At 39.7% G+C, this 17,998-nt stretch overlaps 1 protein-coding gene across 1 annotated transcript; it reads left to right on the top strand.

Moving 5' to 3' along the window:
- Nucleotides 1-7,076: 7,076 nt before the first annotated feature.
- On the top strand, nucleotides 7,077-17,425 carry pmm1 (phosphomannomutase 1). Its single transcript, XM_026165640.1, has 8 exons — nucleotides 7,077-7,496; nucleotides 8,513-8,630; nucleotides 9,490-9,566; nucleotides 9,768-9,859; nucleotides 10,087-10,186; nucleotides 11,695-11,770; nucleotides 14,710-14,825; nucleotides 16,046-17,425. Exons 1-8 carry the CDS (start codon nucleotides 7,413-7,415, stop codon nucleotides 16,166-16,168), a joined length of 786 nt encoding a protein of 261 aa, XP_026021425.1. The 5' UTR covers nucleotides 7,077-7,412; the 3' UTR covers nucleotides 16,169-17,425.
- Nucleotides 17,426-17,998: the final 573 nt, after the last annotated feature.

Raw genomic sequence — 17,998 nt, 5'->3', positions numbered from 1 at the left:
ACTGCTTGTTAATGTAAATATCTAATTAGCCAATCACATGGCAGCAGTTCAGTATATTTAGGATTTAAGCATGCACCGTGGTCAAGACGACTCACTGAAGTTCAAACCGAGCATCAGAATGGGGAAGAAAGGTGATTTAAGTGACTTTTAATGTGGCATAGTTGTTGGTGCTAGATTGGTTAGTCTGAGAATCTCAGAAAGTGGAACTCCCCACAGAAGTATCTCAGAAGTTTATAAAGAACGGTCTTAAAAAGAAAAAATACCCAGTGAGTGACAATTTAAGAAAATGCATTGTTTATGCCAGAGGACAATGTCCAGATGCATTTAACCTGATAGGAAGGCAAAGGTGACTCAAGTAACAACTTCTTTTAAAGCAGATAACTCGTAGGCTGGAGAAGAAATATCCTCTCACTAATTTAGAAGATCATCATTTAGCCTGGAGCCAGTTTAAGCCAATTTGCTGCTTTAAAAAAAAACCCTCAATAGTAGACATCTTACTATTCATCACTTATTGAAGGAAATAAGAACAACCCTTGGTTTCTCTTCAGCACTACAGCCAGACTGACCAAAAGTCAGAGCTCTGCTGAGCAGGGCCATGCAGAGATTTCCGAAGAGGCAGGTGCTCAAAGTTAAAAAGGGCACATAGAACCATATTCGTCATCTAATATGAAAACGCATCAAACTATATCACTGTAATCAGGTGGGGACAATGCAAAGCAAACGTAGCCTATGTTTTACCTGATGGGGTACAATGTTGCTGTTGAGGGGTTACTGCTGCTCCTGATGCTGATAATGCTGGAGGACAGGGCTGTGTTGATCTGAGACTGTAGACATTAAAAAGTCCATAGGAGAGAGGGTAACTAATTAAAGAAATGTAATGAGATAACAATTAAATGCAAAGACTGGTGACAGCTCTTGGAACCATAAGACAACAGGTTTTTTTTTTTAAATGTGGGAAATAAACTGAAACCGGAGTATTAGTAGGGCAAAAGAAAGGGGCTGTCATAGTAGGGTAAGAATGTAACAAAAAAAATCTATGCACATAAAACACACACGCACATACACACATGCATATACAGTTACATTTCATACCTTCTCCAGAATACTGTACATACTATGGCCACAAGTTTGTATCATGGTGCTGATCCAGAATCCTTCCCTTATTATTCATTCTTAGTGCTAAGTGATAAGAATTTAAAAAATAAATAATAAATATAAAATAATGCATTTATGATGATTCAATCTGTTTGACTATCTGTACAGGCAGAAAGCCTATTAAACATTTAAACTGTAGAGATACAATAATTTTGCTGCTGAAAAATCTGCATTTTTGTCATATTTGAAATATAAATGTAATATAATCTGTTTCTTAGTGTATTTTCTTTAAATTACAGTTTGTGTTTTTTATATCGTAATTATAATAATCCATAATTATGTGGATATGCATACCAGAAAGGCAGGGGAACGCCCTGTAACTTACTTTAAAACTAAATATGTTCCCTAAAACGGTTGCCAGACTAAGACCCCTGTAACCCTTACCCAGTTAGTTAGCAGCTAATGACCACCACTAATTGAGCATTTAATAAAAGGACAGGTAATGTTTTGTCGCACTTTTGCACACACAGCACGCTCATTTGTTTCAATTCGTCAGTTGCCACGAGACAGCTTTCATCGTGCACACAATAACCTAATATTCCTGTTGTTATAGACTATAGTGTACGCTGTACACCCTACTTATTGGTTTTTGTTGCATCAGTCTGCGACTCCCAATTAATTACGGTGCTTCCCCTACAGCTCCGCATCGCCCAGGCAGCAAAAAACGAGCGTGCGCTTTGCAAGCTTGTTCCACCAGCGCGCTCTGCTGCCAAAGGTGAGCTTTGGTTCATGGTTTTCATGTGACTAATGCAAGCCAGATCATTTTATTTAGCAAAATTGTGAATAATAGTTAAATGTTATTGTTGAGGGGCACAGGCAGGACTCCACACACAAACACAGACATAAAAAAAAAAGAATAAAATAAAGTTTAAAAAAATGCCTCATGAAAAGGGCACTTGGGGCACCCATCAGGAAATGGGCAGGTGCTCACACCCCCTGCAAGTCCCTGGCCATATGCAGATTTCAGATATCATGTCACATTTGACCTCTGACCTCTCCTTCAAAGTCAATAGACTGTCAAAGTGATAAAAACTGCTATAGCTAGTTAAATCTATGTTTCTCACTGACATTTGTATTGACAACATACAGACATTTAGGGAATGATTCTAATTATATTGTTACTTTGAATCTCTGACCTCTTCTGTAGGATTAAATAAGGTGAAACATTCATAAAATGTCTTTTATCTTTTAAAAATAGGCTTAAAATTGTGCAACTTTTGTTTGTTTTGGTAACATTTATTTTATTATGACTTTGTTATGTACACAACAGTAACAGATTATCAGTGTTTAGATACATAACAGTTTGAATACATGTAGAATTCTCATGCATACTTTTAATATTTATTATTAAACATTTAAATGAATTTTATTAAAGAATGAAATAAATGTCATGCATGTATATATTCACATGAAAAAGGTTTCAAAATATCAAAGAAAACACAATGAAAATATACAAAATACAGCACTATTCCCCTAATAGTAAGTACTGCCCCGACAGTGAGTTGCCTTGGTGAAGGTTTGTGTTGTTGGAGTGCATCTTGCTGTTGTAAATTAACTCATGATTGTATAATATTAGTTGTCTGTATGCTGAGCCACTACAAATAAGTTAACAGTAAACAGTGCCCTCTACTGACTGAAATCACATATGGCGCTATTAAAATGTAGTCTCACACGGCCTTTGTTTAGAGACTGCAGAGTAAAGGAGTTAGGAAACTACAACACTCAATGACGCACATATATTGTTTTATATATTCGATTAAACCAAAATCTTTTGGTGTTTGTATATGATTTAACATTATTAACCTCTTAAGAACTGAGGGAAAAAACGCACCTCTCTGTTTATCTGTGTCAACTACAGAGGACATAATGTCTCAGGGGGAAATTTACATAATTAAAGTGATGATATTAGGAAAAAAACTTTCCAGATAAATAGGGGAGCTAGTCATCATTATCGCAGTTGTAATTTCTGCCCATTGGGTAATTTCAATGATTTCTTTTGATAAACAAATTCCCTGAGATTTAAAAAGTTAGTTTCCCGAGTGACCTGGGCAACAAGGAAGCAGACATTATGATAAATGAACATAAAAACACTATGAAAATGCACAAAAATTCAACTGGGATAGATTACTAGTGGGTGGACACAATATCGCATCATATATAATACAAAATCTAGATCAAAACGGGAACAATTTAGTCTGTTTAAAGCAAATTCTGCATTTGGAAATTTGGTCTTTAAAATATAAACAAGATATTAGAGCAGTGGCATACAGTCCCAACAATGCCGCCTGACCATCCAACACCAGCGAATGACCTTCCAGTAGCAGCGGCTGACTGCCCAAAACCAGTGCCTGAAATTCCAAAAGCAGCGGCTGAATGCCCAGCCACAGTGGCTGACCACCCAGCAGCAGCGGGTGGCCAACCAAAGGCAGCAGTTCATCGCACGACCACAACGGCTGGTAGTCCAGGAAGGTAGTCACAACTGAGGGGACTGCACTACCAAAAGACAATCTTGCAGACATTGAGGACAGCTAAAATTACCTGGGAATCCCACAGGGTCAGCGTTCACCCCAAATCCAGCACTTTGAGATTGCACACTAAGCAAAAGGAAGGAGGCTGAGGACTGGTGAGAGTCAGAACCACAGGCCAGGAGGAGACAACAAACATCAATGAGTATATGAGGAAGTTCGCCACAACCGACCACGTGCTTAGTGAATACCTTAGATAGCAGACACACGAGAAAGAAGAGGAGCAAGAAGAGGAACCATCATAGAAAGGATCGGCCGGTATGTACCATTGGCAGATAGAGAAAGTGGCTGACGTACTGACATCCTACCAGTGGCTGGACAAAGCTGGACTGAAAGGCAGAACAAAGGCACTGATCAAGGGAGCACAGGAACAAGCTCTAAGGCTATGTTCACATTGCAGGTGAAAGCACATCAAATCTGACTTCTTTGACCCTATGCGACCCATATCCGATCATGGTATGACATTGTGAACAGCACAAATCCGATATTTTCAAATCCGACCTGGGTCACTTTCGTATGTGGTACTGAATCCGATACATATCTAATGTTTTAGAAAGCGACTGCTGTTTGAATGGTCATGTCGCATTACATCCGTCACTGATACAAGACAGACGCCAATTATCAGCGCCCGAGAAGCGCCCGAGAAGACATCGTGAACGCTTCCTGGCCATCCAGTGAAACTTTTGGGAAGACAGCGTTGGAGAAACGTGAACATTTTGTTTGTACTGTATGATCAAGACCCCAGGAGCAGGCTGTGTAAAGATGGCCCTTTACACAATCTCCATTTCAAAGCAACAGAAAATAAAAAATTTTTGAAAACTTTGCATGTTAAAAAACTTCCAAAAAATTTAATACAGGGAGCAAAAGCTTGAATTTCCCCTTTTCTGTTTTACACCAAAACTTAACAGTCTCAACCAATTTTACAGATAATAAACAAATCTCAACAATTGAAAGTGCTTTAGAGGCTCACTTTCTTCCCCTTTTTAAACCTAGTGTGAGGGTCTACTAGCCCTGTTATGTAGGGGTATAGAAGTGCACGGGCTGCCTTGAACGACCAGGGGGTAGTGGGATCTGGGTCTGTGACCTCCCCTAGTACAGTTGACCCGGACACTTACTACTGTAAGAATGGTTTTAGCTGTCTGGCTGTTGCTGGTGCAGTAGGGGAGGGCTCCAGGGCTTGAACCTGCAAACAACGGCTGCCCGGAGTGCACTATGCTGTCTAACCATTAACTCAGCCTAGCCCCACATACCCGTACCCAACCAGACAACTTGGGTGCCCCTATTCCAAAGCAACCTGGTTTGACAGAAACATACTACAGTCACTTTTAAATCACGTGTAACCCTTTTATTTGTTCAACTGGCCCTCGTGAACCTAGACCGTCCACCAACGTTAACGGGGCCCTGGAGAACACAAGTAACAGAAAGAAAAACCCCAAAATACTCAAAAAATTAAAGAAACCCCAATAAAACAAATAAAACAGGCTGTTACTCCCCAAGGTTGTGAATTCTCAAAACCACTCTAGCTACGGGAAAAGGGCCCAACATCACAATACAGCAAACCAATGAAAGGTTAACACAGAAACTTTCTTATTTAGGATGGTTAACACAGCTCACATTATTCGAAATGTCCACACAAAAAAATAATTCCCGTCTTTAAAGTAAAGTCCGATCCTCCTTGTCCTTGTCATCCTCTTCATCCTACTTCTTCACCTCCACGTCCTCTTCCTCGGCCTCCTCTACTTCTCACTCTTTCTGCTCCCTCCATTGTACTCCGCACACACAGCTTACCTGTATTATAGTGCTTAGGCTGATTGCAAAGTGAACGAATTATCTAAAAAAGTTTTCACATGTGAAAGTGTGCCAGACAGTTGGCAAATTAGTGTTAATGATAGCCATACATGTGTATACTGTTGCTAGGAGTGTGTTGGAAATTTGGTAATTGAGTGTTGTGCAGTGAATTGTGCCTGCAGTTTTGCAAAGTGTGTGTTACAAAATTGCAAACTGAGTGCAAAGCAGTTTTTGTGCTTTTAGTTTTGCAAACTCAGTGAGTGGTTTTGCTATAAGTCTGAATAGTTTTAGAGATTGTGTTACAGGAATCACAGTTAGGGTTTAAGCATTCAGAAAAAACTGTAAGATCAAAGTGGACCACAATGTAAAATGAGGCTAATGTCCCTGTCCTACAACTATGCTATGACGGATGTTGCATAGTTTGTCCACCAGAGGGCACTCTGCAACTTCCCATTTGGAAAAGGGTATTTGGAAGACCACAAACAACCAGCTGTCCAGAGCATGAATTAATTTAACATTTTTAGACACATCCCCAATACATCATTTTAAATATAAGAACTGGCTTTATAGTAGGATGAAAATACTGAACTCACAGTGACCAATTTGTCTTTTACAGAGGCAAAACTGCAAAATGAGGCTATTGTGCAAATTTTTAAAAAGACATAACTGCAACAAATGCAGCAAACCTGCCCATGGTCAGGAGACCAGGACCAAATCAAATCCAGGGTTTAAGGGTTTAAGCCTGAGGACATGAATATAAAGAAAATGCTTTTTGCTATTATAGGGTTATAAGAACAGAATTAACACATTTTTATTACAATATTAATTATTGTATTACTACATGGTCACAGTCTGGCTTCAGTCTCTATATACTAGAACACTGAAAATGTTTTAGAAAATTTTACAAAAGTACAGCTTACTTAACTTTGAAAATCTTGTTACATACATTCTTCACTGATTAGGTGCTTTAAATATGTAGCCATGAACTACAGATGAAATTTAGTTTAAACTAACCTGTGGCTAATTTACAGAAATGTTTATTAATGTACATTATCCCTGGTAAAAAAATAATAATAATAAATAATAATAATAATAATTAGAAAATAGAATGCAAAGATCTAATATGGAAAGCCTTAAATTTCTATTCCAAAGATAAATTTTAAATGCATGCTAATACATTGAGAAGAAACAGGAAGAGCTATAGCTGCATTGTGGAAAAAGTCCCTGGATCATAATTCTGACTCACTGCAAAAACACAAAACTCTGGAGGAACTTGAGAATTAATTCATCTGGATCTATTTTAGAAATACTGTGGCTTACTTTTCTAGAAAAACCTGCATCATATGATATCCTGCTGAACCTGGGCTTCCGCAATTACACTGTTATTCAGACTCTTCTCATTCATAAACAAAGCTTTACTCAGTGTCAAACGTACAGCACCCTCCTTATTCCAACCACTCCTAGCTCCTGCTCATCGCTTGTAGGTGAAAGGCCGTCGGCCATTGAATGGCGAGTAAATTAACCTGCCCCGCCTCCTGACGTCACGTATGTCCCCTGGCTGTGATTGGCTGGTGATTTAATGAGCGCTGCAGAACAGAAACAGAAAAATCCAACACGTACGGCACGCAGCGTGTGTTGAAGTGTGAGCAGAGCTGCTTCACTGAGCCAAGCGGACCCAAAACAAACCAGCAGGACTGCGGCTCAGAAGAAAGATAAGGGAGAGAAGAGCCTCGCACTGAGAGAGATAACCATCCTTATTTATAAAGCTGGAAGCTCATTTTATATTTTATTTTGTTGGTTTTTGCACTGCAGCTGATAGCGGATGCATTTTTTTCTCCATTATGTAAATTAGATATTTTTATGCGCCTCTTTACACGAGAGTGGACCTTGCAGTAGCATTTCTGCTGAACATTTCTAGATAAGAACAGTGAGGGAGCAGAAGACATGGAGAAAGCACAGGGCTTCTCTCCGGACAGAAACGTCCTCTGCCTGTTTGATGTGGACGGCACTCTGACACCACCGAGAGAGGTGAGCTCGCTTCCCATCGATAATCTTATTATTATTGTTATGATCAGATTTCATGACAGCTCTCTCCTCTTCTGCCCTCATCATTGACCTCTGATGAGAGGCACCTTACTGTAGAGAACACGGTGTCCTGATGACTTCACGTGCTCTTTCTCACAGTGTTTACTTTCCTTTTGCACTCCTTGCTCCTCCTATACACATACCCAGGTACGGGTCTGCGGGGATGCACATGGGTGTATATCTTCAGTGTTATATTAATGGTGCTCCATGGCGATCTCTGCAACTGACCAATCACAGGGCTGTGATGTAATAGTTGCATCTCGGAGAAAAAAAGTGTAGGGCGACACTATGCACTTTAAGATGCAATAAACTCATAACTGTCAACCAGGAGGTTTCAATCCAATGTGAATTCAAACCTGTATTTATTATTTGAGGTGTTTTTTACAATTTAATTACCAAGTTTTTAACCTTTCACAACATCAACTGTGCATCAGAAAGTCCTTCTATCATAAGGTACTGAAGACAGGCTTCGCCATGCAGCTGCATGCAAAGCCTCTCAGTAAGGTACACATGTTGCTGTGCAGAATAACTGAGAATGCATTGCTCAGCTGGCTTATTGCAGGAAATTTAAAATAACCATTTTTGTTACCAGTTATCTAAGGTTTAATAGAGCCTTTGATTTTTGTATCTGGAGCGTCTGATTTATGCACACTCTCTTGTTCTTTTGTCTTTGACTTTCTATGCTCAGTTTCATGCAGGATCACTGGTGTGTGTGTGAGTGTGCGTGTGTGCAGGACGCGTCAGTGCCCGGATATTGCATAATGTGGTCTCCTTTGAGTGCAGTTCGGGGAGTTTTCCTCCTTACATTGGGAAACTTTAAATCTGCTCCAAATAAATGACACTACACCTCTTTGCAAGATAGAGAGCTTGTTGTTGATGACGATATGTGTGTCTGTTTAGGTGTGTTTGTGTCATTAAAACATAAAGTGATAATTAAAGTGTGTTTTTCCTGTTTGTAGAAAATCGACCCAGAGCTGGATGAGTTCTTCCAGACTCTGCGTAAGAAGGTGAAGATCGGCATCGTGGGAGGGTCGGACTACTCGAAGATTGCAGAGCAGCTTGGGGAGGGAGATGATGGTGAGGAGATCTCTTCCTGTCTCAGCCACAGACGCTTGTGATTCAGCAAGCTCCATCACCCAACATGCCCTGACACAGGCTGCAGGGAGTAGAGCTGAGGTTATGATTAATTCTGGAAATAATTTTGTATTTAAGCCGCAAATTAAACTAAAGCAAGCTTCCTTCTAAACGCGAGACCTGCCATAAATAAATAACAGCGCAAGCTGGTTCGGCCAGTCATTAACTTCATGTGTGTTGCATGTATGTTCACTTCACTTTATGATCTTGTGATTCCCCAAACCAGCAGCCAAAGCACACAATTGTAACACGGGCATTGCACCAGCAGCCTCTCAGCTGAGTTCACGCCCAGCTGCTGCAGGCAGGCTGATAACCTGTCTGTCAGTCAATATGAGGTTACCGCTGGAATGCAGCTGCATTGTGCTTAAAAAGAGCTCGGCAGTTTCATTTACCCTGCCAAGTGTGCCAAAGGTGAACCTTCACTTACTTTGTGTTACAATGTCACAGGTAATATTAACGTTGCGTATTTGAAATTTGATACAGCTGTTGTAACTAACATGTTTTTATGCAGTTCTGCATGCTTTTGTTTTACTGGCTTTTGCCTCTGTTAAAGTTATAAAAGCAGCTTTAACACAGGCTCAGCTACAGAGCTTCCTCATCATTGTCTTAGTGCAGAGTGAGTGTGAAAGTCAGGAGGATTAAACTCGTGTAGCCAGCGTTACATACACTTTAATCTGCTGCTGGGTAAATATAGCAGCTATGTCTTCCGATTAGCGAAGGAGCTGCTCCAAATTTAGTATGTAGGTTAAAGAGAAATAGATGAGCACATTTAGGTACATTTGACCCGTCTCTTTTCTTGCAGTGATACACAAGTTTGATTATGTGTTTGCTGAAAATGGGACAGTGCAGTACAAAGATGGGAAACTCCTCTCAAAACATGTAAGTCCTCCTATACTCAGATACACGTTTTTATGTCCTGATTCAAAAAATAACAGTAACAAGAATACAAGTAGAATTGTAATGAAAGGAAGATTGCACAAAAGCATAAAGAAAGTAATTTGCTGTCATAAACCATGTTGTAAAACTTAGTTTTACTCCATTTGTTTACCCTGGTCTTTTCGTGTATTTTAATCCCTGCAGGCCATTCAAAACCAGATCGGGGAGGAGCTGCTGCAGGACCTGATCAACTTCTGCCTCAGTTACATGGGACTTATCAAACTGCCAAAGAAAAGGTGAGATGGTAAAAAGAGCTCACAAGAATTAGGCTACAAGCTATTTTAACCTAAGGCAGAAAGACAAACCTGAATTCCAGCTTTTCAGGAATGTGAGGTATTTTAGCAATGACCTGAGGCACTGAAGCAAGAAAACACAATTGTGTTGTGATTTCTCATCAAATATGAAGCTATAACATTATGTTTAAACTCAAGTATTATATCCTGACGATGCCTTTCTGCCGCAGGGGTACATTTATTGAGTTCAGGAACGGAATGATCAACATCTCCCCCATCGGTCGGAGCTGCACGGCAGAGGAACGAATTGAATTTTCTGAAATCGACAAGGTAAACTTCATTGGCAGAAGTACTTTATTCAGAAGCAAACACCATGTATTTATTTATTGTCCCTGCAGGCATTTTAGTAACAGCAAAACTTATGCAGTGCAGTTAAGCTGCCATTTCTTTGCTACAAAAAAAGGGTGAAAAAGCAACAAAACATTGTAAAAAAAACATCTGAATAACATCTGACTTCCGGGACAAAGTCCTTTTGACAGACGAGACCAAGATTAAGATGTTTGGCCAAAACGAAACACAGCATATCAGCATGAACACCTTAGACCAACCATTAAACACTAGGGGCGGTGGAAGAAATCGATAAAGCATAGCATTATGATAATTTGTGTGGCAATATTGTACTGATAAGGATACAAGGACAGGTAAATATTTATATTTTATAAATTAAATTAAGACATTCTGGGAATACCTGTGAACAAGACTGAATACTGTGAACATGCACTGCTTTCTAGAGATAACATTAACCGAGCAAACTCGCATTTAATCAGCTGAACTGAAAACTCATCCAACACTGAACACGCTTACCTTGACAAAGCTCTCTGCTAATTCAGATCAACATAAGGGATCAGTATTTCTGCATGAGTAAAAATAGGACAGCAACCTCCTTAAGTCTAAAAAACAATCTCTGGCTGTCTGCTGATCCTTCTACCAAGCACAGTGATAATTAAGCTTTGATTTACACTCACAGGATATTGAGTTCACCGTTAACTCCTCTGTATACCAAAGTATTCTAGACTCAAATGCGAAGCCATCTGTTTAAAAGCTAAAGCTTGGTCCAAATTGGGTCATGCAACAGGGCAACGATCCCAAGCACATCAGCAAATCTACAACAGAACGTCTGAAAGAGAAAAGAATGAAGGTGTTGCAATCAAAGCCCAGGCTTCAATTTGATTAAAATGCAGTGGTGGGACTCTAAGAGAGCTGTGCATAAACAAATATCCACAAATCGCAATGAACTGAATCAATGTTGCAAAAACGAGTCGGACTGAATTCCTCCACAGCTCTTCGAGTTATTGCTGCTAAAGGTGTTTCTACAATCTACTGACTCATGGGGTGCACGAAGTTTTTCCACACACTGCATTTGATTTAGTTTTAGATTTAAATAATTTTAGAAGCTGAAGGACCAGATGATTGATTTTATTATGTCCTGACATATGAACCTTAAAATTAAATATCAAATATCAGTCACTGAGAGTTACAGCAAGTCGTGTTACTGTCTCGGTTACAAAGACAAAGGACGTTAAACAATGGCGAGCGTTCAGGACCGCTTAACAAGCTGCCCATTGATGGCTCACAGACACAGGCGATATGGAGGAAGTCGAAGGTTAACTCTTCAGTTACCTGCTAACATTTAAATTCCTGCATTCTCTGCTGTATTCATAGAGAAAATGACATGGCTACTGCAGCGGTTTCTGTGAACTTGACGAACTTTTACATTGCAAAAGCACTTTTACTTCGTTTTTGCCATCGAGCTAACTGGGTTGTCATTCCCTCCACAGAGAGAGAAGATCAGAGAGAAATTTGTTGCTGCTCTGAAAAAGGAGTTTGCTGGAAAAGGACTACGGTTTACTAAAGGTGAGAGAGTTTAAACTGAAAGCATCTTCACACCCACTGATAAATATAATAAAGCTCTCTGTAAATCTTCATGCAAGAAAGCTGACATTACTGGGACACACCTCTTGAAGCGATGATTAAAATAGTATGCAACTGATACTTTATCACTCTGATTGTAATTTATTTGTCTTGGTAATCACTTCAGTTATCATCAAAACATCAGCTATTATTTCATACCTGAACCAGCCAAATCAGTTCACCATCATCAGCCTAACACTGGTTCTTTCAGGCTTTGAACTATTTTAAGCGACTCACTCTTCTGGTTTGTCAGACCAGTAAGACCGCCTTTGTTTTTATGTTGTTTTCATGTTCAGTTAAGTCAGTATTCAGCTCAATACCATGTAGTTTAATGACAAACCACATCTATCTGCCTGCTGTATCTTATCTCAGTTTACAAAGAGGCCCCTCTGTCTCCCACCTGTATGCAGTGTCTTGGACCTTGTACTGTTGATCTGAGGCCTCGGTTAACTATTACACACTCGCTGTTCCCTGTCTTGCTTTATTAAAGTGTGTCAGGGAAGGTGAATCAAGTACTTGATGTTTGCTTACGTGCTCCATGAGGTGTGAACTTCAGCTGGTGATGCATGAAGGCTGCCCACATGCGAGACAGCTGGCCTTGTTTACCCACGGCAAACCTGCTTGTGAACATCCTCGACATGTAGCAGCAAAAGAAGGGATTAGATCTTACTTCCCCAGATAAATGAATAGAAAGATACTGAGCATCAGTGTTGGTCAAGTTACTTTTTTCAAGTAACTTGACCAACACTGACCAACATACTTCCCCAAATAAGTAATCCCGTTACTTTACTGATTACTTATTTTCAAAAATAATTAATTACTTAGTTACTTAGTTACTTTTTAAAAACACGATTTACAACCTGAAGAGGTGATAAAGCGATAGATCTTTCAGCCCAATTCTACTTTTTCTACATAATCCATCATACAAAATGTAATCAAATGGAAAAGTCTCTTTTTAAAACTTGTTTTATTAGTTTTAATCTTTTAACTTTATGCATCAAGCAAAAATTAAATTATATGCAACATTCTCTGACTTGAAGAAATTTGTTTAACATTTAAACCTATTTTCTGCACATTCCAGCACATAAAATATTTTTTTTTGTGTGTGTTTACACTCAGTCTTTCAAATAGATGCAAGTAAAACACAGCAGAAAATAAATAAAGTCAAAGACTAGCGGTCCTGTTGCTCTATTTTCACCTGTAAAGCAGGAGTGGGGTAGGCGGAGGTTTACCCTGGTGCAGGTGTGCCGCGGCGGTCAGTTGAAGAATCTGCGAGTTTCTCTGTGAGTTTCCCATTACGTCGTAGCGCACTCGGCGCTTGCTTGGAAGTTTAGGGGTGTTTTTTCGCTGTAAAAACAAGTTTTCTTCCCACGCACGATGGACACTAATGTTTTTGTCGCTTTTTATGGAATCAAACTCAAAGTAAGGTCAGTACTTCCAAGCTTTAAACGCTGCACGCTCATACTCTCTCCCGCACTCGATATATGATCCATTGTTGATCTGCACACAACTGTTGTCACGAACGTCGCACTCGCTTACGTCACTGTCGTGAGACATTCTCACAAAAAAAATCACGGTTTTAGTAACGCAGTAACGCAGCGTTCCTACGGGAAAGTAACGGTAATCTAATTACCGTTTTTGCAATAGTAATCCCTTACTTTACTCGTTACTTGAAAAAAGTAATCGGATTACGCGTTACTGCCCATCTCTGCTGAGCATATACTTGTATTCTCTTTTGTTTAAAGCAGCTGTGTGTGTTTTATTAATGACACCTAAAGAAACAGGTCAGTCAATCCAGAGGATGTGCAGCGGTGGTGATTTATTAGTTTGTTTTGCTCAGAGTTTATCTTCCTGCGAATGGCTGCTGATATAAGCTGATCTCTGCGATAGGAGTTATATAACTGAGTGACACTCTATCCAATCTGCATTGAGAGTACAGAATGTAAGGGACACTGTGCACACAAACATTTGACACGAGGTAAACGACACCCTGTGTGTTCTTCAATTAAATAATGCCTGTAGTTTAAAGAAGGCTCTGTTTATATGAGGAAGGCGATTAAGAGGTGGATGTATAACTATTTAGCTGAAGCGGTTGAGTAAGTTTTGATAAAGGTCAGATGTGTACATCTGTGCAGTGTCAGCAGTCATCTGGGGGCAGTTGATGAGGGTGAAGAATGCATGTCGAGGGTTGGGGTGGGTTGATTACAGATGTGACTGAAGAACTGCCATGTTTAAAGTCTGAGGTTGAAGGTGTTTAGGACAGAGGCGTGTGGAGGGTGTGTGAGGGAAATAGCGCTCTGATTGGTTGGAAGCTTCTCGGCTTTTGTTGTTGTTTTTGAGCTCTAAAGGCTTTAACTGAAAGACAAGATGGCAAAAAAATGTAAGGTATGATGGGGGAAAGAGAGAAAGAGGTCCTGCTAAAGGCCTCCGAGCGAGATGTTTCACCCACATTTCACAGTTTAAATGTCACCGGGGTCATTCAAGTCAGCACAGAGCAACGACAGAGCTTCTTCTGTTACATTTAGAGTTTAAAAAAAAACTTGAGCTGCAACATAAATCACCCTGCAGCCATGATAATATCTCTGCTCCCTTTTCTGTGACTCTTTAAACACAGAAAAGTGCTCAGCGCTGTTTCGACAAAGATTGACGTACACAAGTGTGTTTTGGGGACACATTCCTTTTCCTAGTATGCTGTTTTCTCTGCCAACAAAGTTCCTAGAAAAACACTGCTGTATGTTGTCAGTAAGAAGCCAAAAGAATTTTTTTTTTACTTTATAATACAAGCTATTCTTTGAAGCTATCATTCGCAAAACACACAGTGTACATTTAAAGTCTGAGTCATTATAATGACAGCCATGTTTCTTGTCATTATCTCCTCTTAGGTGGCCTCATCAGCTTTGACATTTTCCCAGAGGGCTGGGACAAGAGACTCTGTTTAGAGGTGCTGGAGAGGGAAGGCTTGGATGCCATCTACTTTTTTGGCAATGAGACCTCAGATGTAAGTTCAGTCATAAACGGTTAAAAAGCAGGAATGTTCTGGAGACTACAACACCCCAACTGTATGTGATTGTGAAATAGCTCATTGATTGGCCAGTCAGGCTTTCATTTTTCATATTTTGTGCTTTGGCATGTTGAAGACAATTGTGAAAAACTCTTCACATGGTCACAACTCATCAGCCACAGTGTAACCACTCTCTAAGTAAGGCCTTGTTGTACCTCTTGTTTTCCTATGATGACCATAATTTATAAAATGAATGTTTATTCTATTAAAAATGACTTGAAACTATAACTTCCTAGGGAAGTGTTTATGATTTCTATCCAGTCCGACTTGTTTTAGCTAACAGAGAAGTCCTCCCCCTTCTGGCCATTAGAAAGAATGCTGGTCTAAAGGTTTAAATCTGACTTGCTTTCACTTTTACATGAGATGTTTAATTGGCACCAAGGAGTTTTGCAGTTTCAGTAAGCCTGTTTATGTTTTTCCTAGATGTTTTCATTTATGAGCAATTGCATATCTAGAAGAAGTGCAGAAATTAGACAAAGTGACTTCCTGGATTAATAGCATTAGATTCTACATGTACTGGCCACTTCATTAGGTACAGGTCAGAATGGGGAAGAAGTGACTTTGAACGTGCCGTCGTTGTTGATGTCAGATGGCCTAACGTGAGCGTTTACACAGAAAAATAGAAAATATCAAGCGGGCTACAGAAGCAGAAGATTTGTTGTAAACAGCATGAAATCCATCCTGCCGGCTGGTGGTGTAATGGTGTGTGTACCAATGAGCATCATTTAAACACATCAGCCTATCTGACTATGTTCATCCCTCGTACCATCTGACAAATTTTCAGCAACTGTCTGATGCTATCATGTTGATTTGGACCAAAATCTCTCTTTGAATCAGTTTGATAAGTTTTGATCAAAATTCATTTTTACCATATTTGACAGAAATAACGTGGAGACGTATAACTTAGTTTTTCTATGAGGATGTAAAAGGGTGTAGATGTGAAGAGAAACAGCTGCACTTCTGGGAAACCCTGGAAAGACTCCTGCTTGTTAAGTGTCCATTCAGTTGTTTTGCAATCTCAGTCCAACGGTCCCAGAATAATCAGGCCTCAGCCAAATGAAGCTTTATCTGTTTTTTATGGTTTGTTTTGCTCAGAGAGAACAAAACAAGCCAAACCAGGCGGCACTAATCTAATGGTTTTTCTTTTCTCTCTGCAGGGAGGAAACGACTATGAAATTTTCAACGACCCACGGACCATCGGCTTCACGGTCTACTCTCCAGAGGACACAGCTCGGCTCTGTCGGGAGCTTTTCTTTGACGCTTTACCACATGAGTCCTGATGTCCCGAACTGCCCCCTTTCTCCTCAAGCCCCGTCTGAACACGAGTCTGTGGCCGTCTGCTGGCGAGCTCAGACTGTTTTAAAGTGATGAAAGGTACCAATACCGATCTCTCCATGTTTTTAATATTTCTACTAAATTTAAATGGACTGAAGCGGGGTGAATGAGCTACACCTGTTCGGAAAGTCGCAGTTCTTTTTTTCTTTTTTTTAAAGAAGGGACGTTGACGAGGGAAGTGTTACATGTGCGGAGGACTGTGCCCGGAGATGTGCTCTGACCGGAGAGTCGCGTTACTGTGACGTGTTATCACGTTCACTTTGAGAGATTGTAACACTTGATGCAGTTTTTTAAAAATGTAAGACTTGCACTAATGCTGACATAATTTTTGCCAATGTATTGTTTTTTAACTCTGCTGATGGAGGCGAGCAGTGTGAGAGACTGACATTAAACAGGTGATTTATGGGATTTTCTATGAAAACGAGATTGGAATTAAGGGCCTTTCTTAGATCTCAAGTCGAGGATACAGAGGAATCATTCCAGATGTTTTTAATGTCTGAACTGTACGTGTTTGACTGTTTTACCATGTGATCACAGGAACATTGGATTTTTGTTTTAACTTCTTTAACAGAAAGAAGCTTGGTGCCATTTCTCATTCTGCTTCTCAACGCTTTATAAATCACATCCAAGGGAAGGTTCTAAAGATTATTTACTGTAATCAGTGAATTAAGCTACTGTCACTGTATACTTACGTGGCTCAATATGGAAACCTTTTCTTACAAGCTGGGCTTTTGCCTGCATGTGATACGCGTGACTGCATCTGCTGATGGTTTTCCAGTTGTACGACATTATCAACAGCTGCTTAAAGTGGAACATTCAGGCTCATTTCCAGCTGCTTATATTTATTCTTTGACTCATGCTGATCAAACTAGTCTTTATTTATCCTACATTGAGCCTTGCTGCAGATCGTCCTCTGTCTGAAACAAGCCACTTTAGCTCCTCTCCTCTTATGCAAGCTTTCTTCTGATTGGCTGCTTGTCCTAAACCAAAGGTTTGAGAACAACAGGAGAGAATTGGGTTCTGAGGATATCAGTAGATGGAGCCGATATTGGAAAAAACTCAGTGAAACTAAGGTTTTAGAGCAGTCTGAAGCTTGAGGTGTTCATTCATGTACAAGCATAATAGGTCCTCTTTAACCTCCTGGTGTCCCCATATGTGGACATCACATTTTGGGTTATTTAGACCAAAATACTCAATTTTGCTCTACAAGGGCCTGATATCCACTTACGAGGACATTATGCTGCTACTGTTCTGTCGAAATTTTAAACGAATATCCTCATATGTGGCTCTTATTTTTCTTAAAAACAAAAATAAGGTAAAAAAAAAAAAAAAAAATCTGGTAATTCTTTGTTTTTACATTCATCGGGCCCCAATCAGCCCAAATATCAAAGAGAAATTAAAAATGCATGCTGTGGAAGAGTTCGGGTCTTAGGAGGTTAAAGTGTTTCAAAAATGCCTTTTAATGATGTTTAAAATGTGTTGGCATCATTTTTCAGTCACATCTGTTATTGGTTTGAAAAAAATCATCGTACTTCATGGATCATTGATGCGAATATGTGGATTTTAGTAAGTCATATATGGAACATATCTGTTTCTGACTGTAAGCACTCCTTCAACCTGAAAGACTACAGGGGTTGTGTAGACTGACATGCACATCTGGATATGAGCCTGTAAACTGACTGTAAGATTGGTAACATATGGATGAAAATGAACTGTATTAAATGTTTATTCATTTTCTGTTCAGTGTGATATGTTGTCTAAGGACCTCAATGTGT

The sequence above is a fragment of the Astatotilapia calliptera genome, chromosome 4, assembly GCF_900246225.1.
Source record: "Astatotilapia calliptera chromosome 4, fAstCal1.2, whole genome shotgun sequence".
In the NCBI taxonomy this organism is placed as follows: domain Eukaryota; kingdom Metazoa; phylum Chordata; class Actinopteri; order Cichliformes; family Cichlidae; genus Astatotilapia; species Astatotilapia calliptera.
Note: the sequence above shows the minus strand (reverse complement) of the source record. Positions and strands in the feature narration are given on the sequence as shown.

Bases quoted from the DNA above. Each gene is read 5' to 3' on its own strand.
- pmm1 (XM_026165640.1), top strand. From the start codon at position 7,413: ATGGAGAAAGCACAGGGCTTCTCTCCGGACAGAAACGTCCTCTGCCTG. The intron at 10,187-11,694 runs GTAAACTTCATT...TTCCCTCCACAG, and splicing joins AATTTTCTGAAATCGACAAG to AGAGAGAAGATCAGAGAGAA. The intron at 14,826-16,045 runs GTAAGTTCAGTC...TTCTCTCTGCAG, and splicing joins TTGGCAATGAGACCTCAGAT to GGAGGAAACGACTATGAAAT.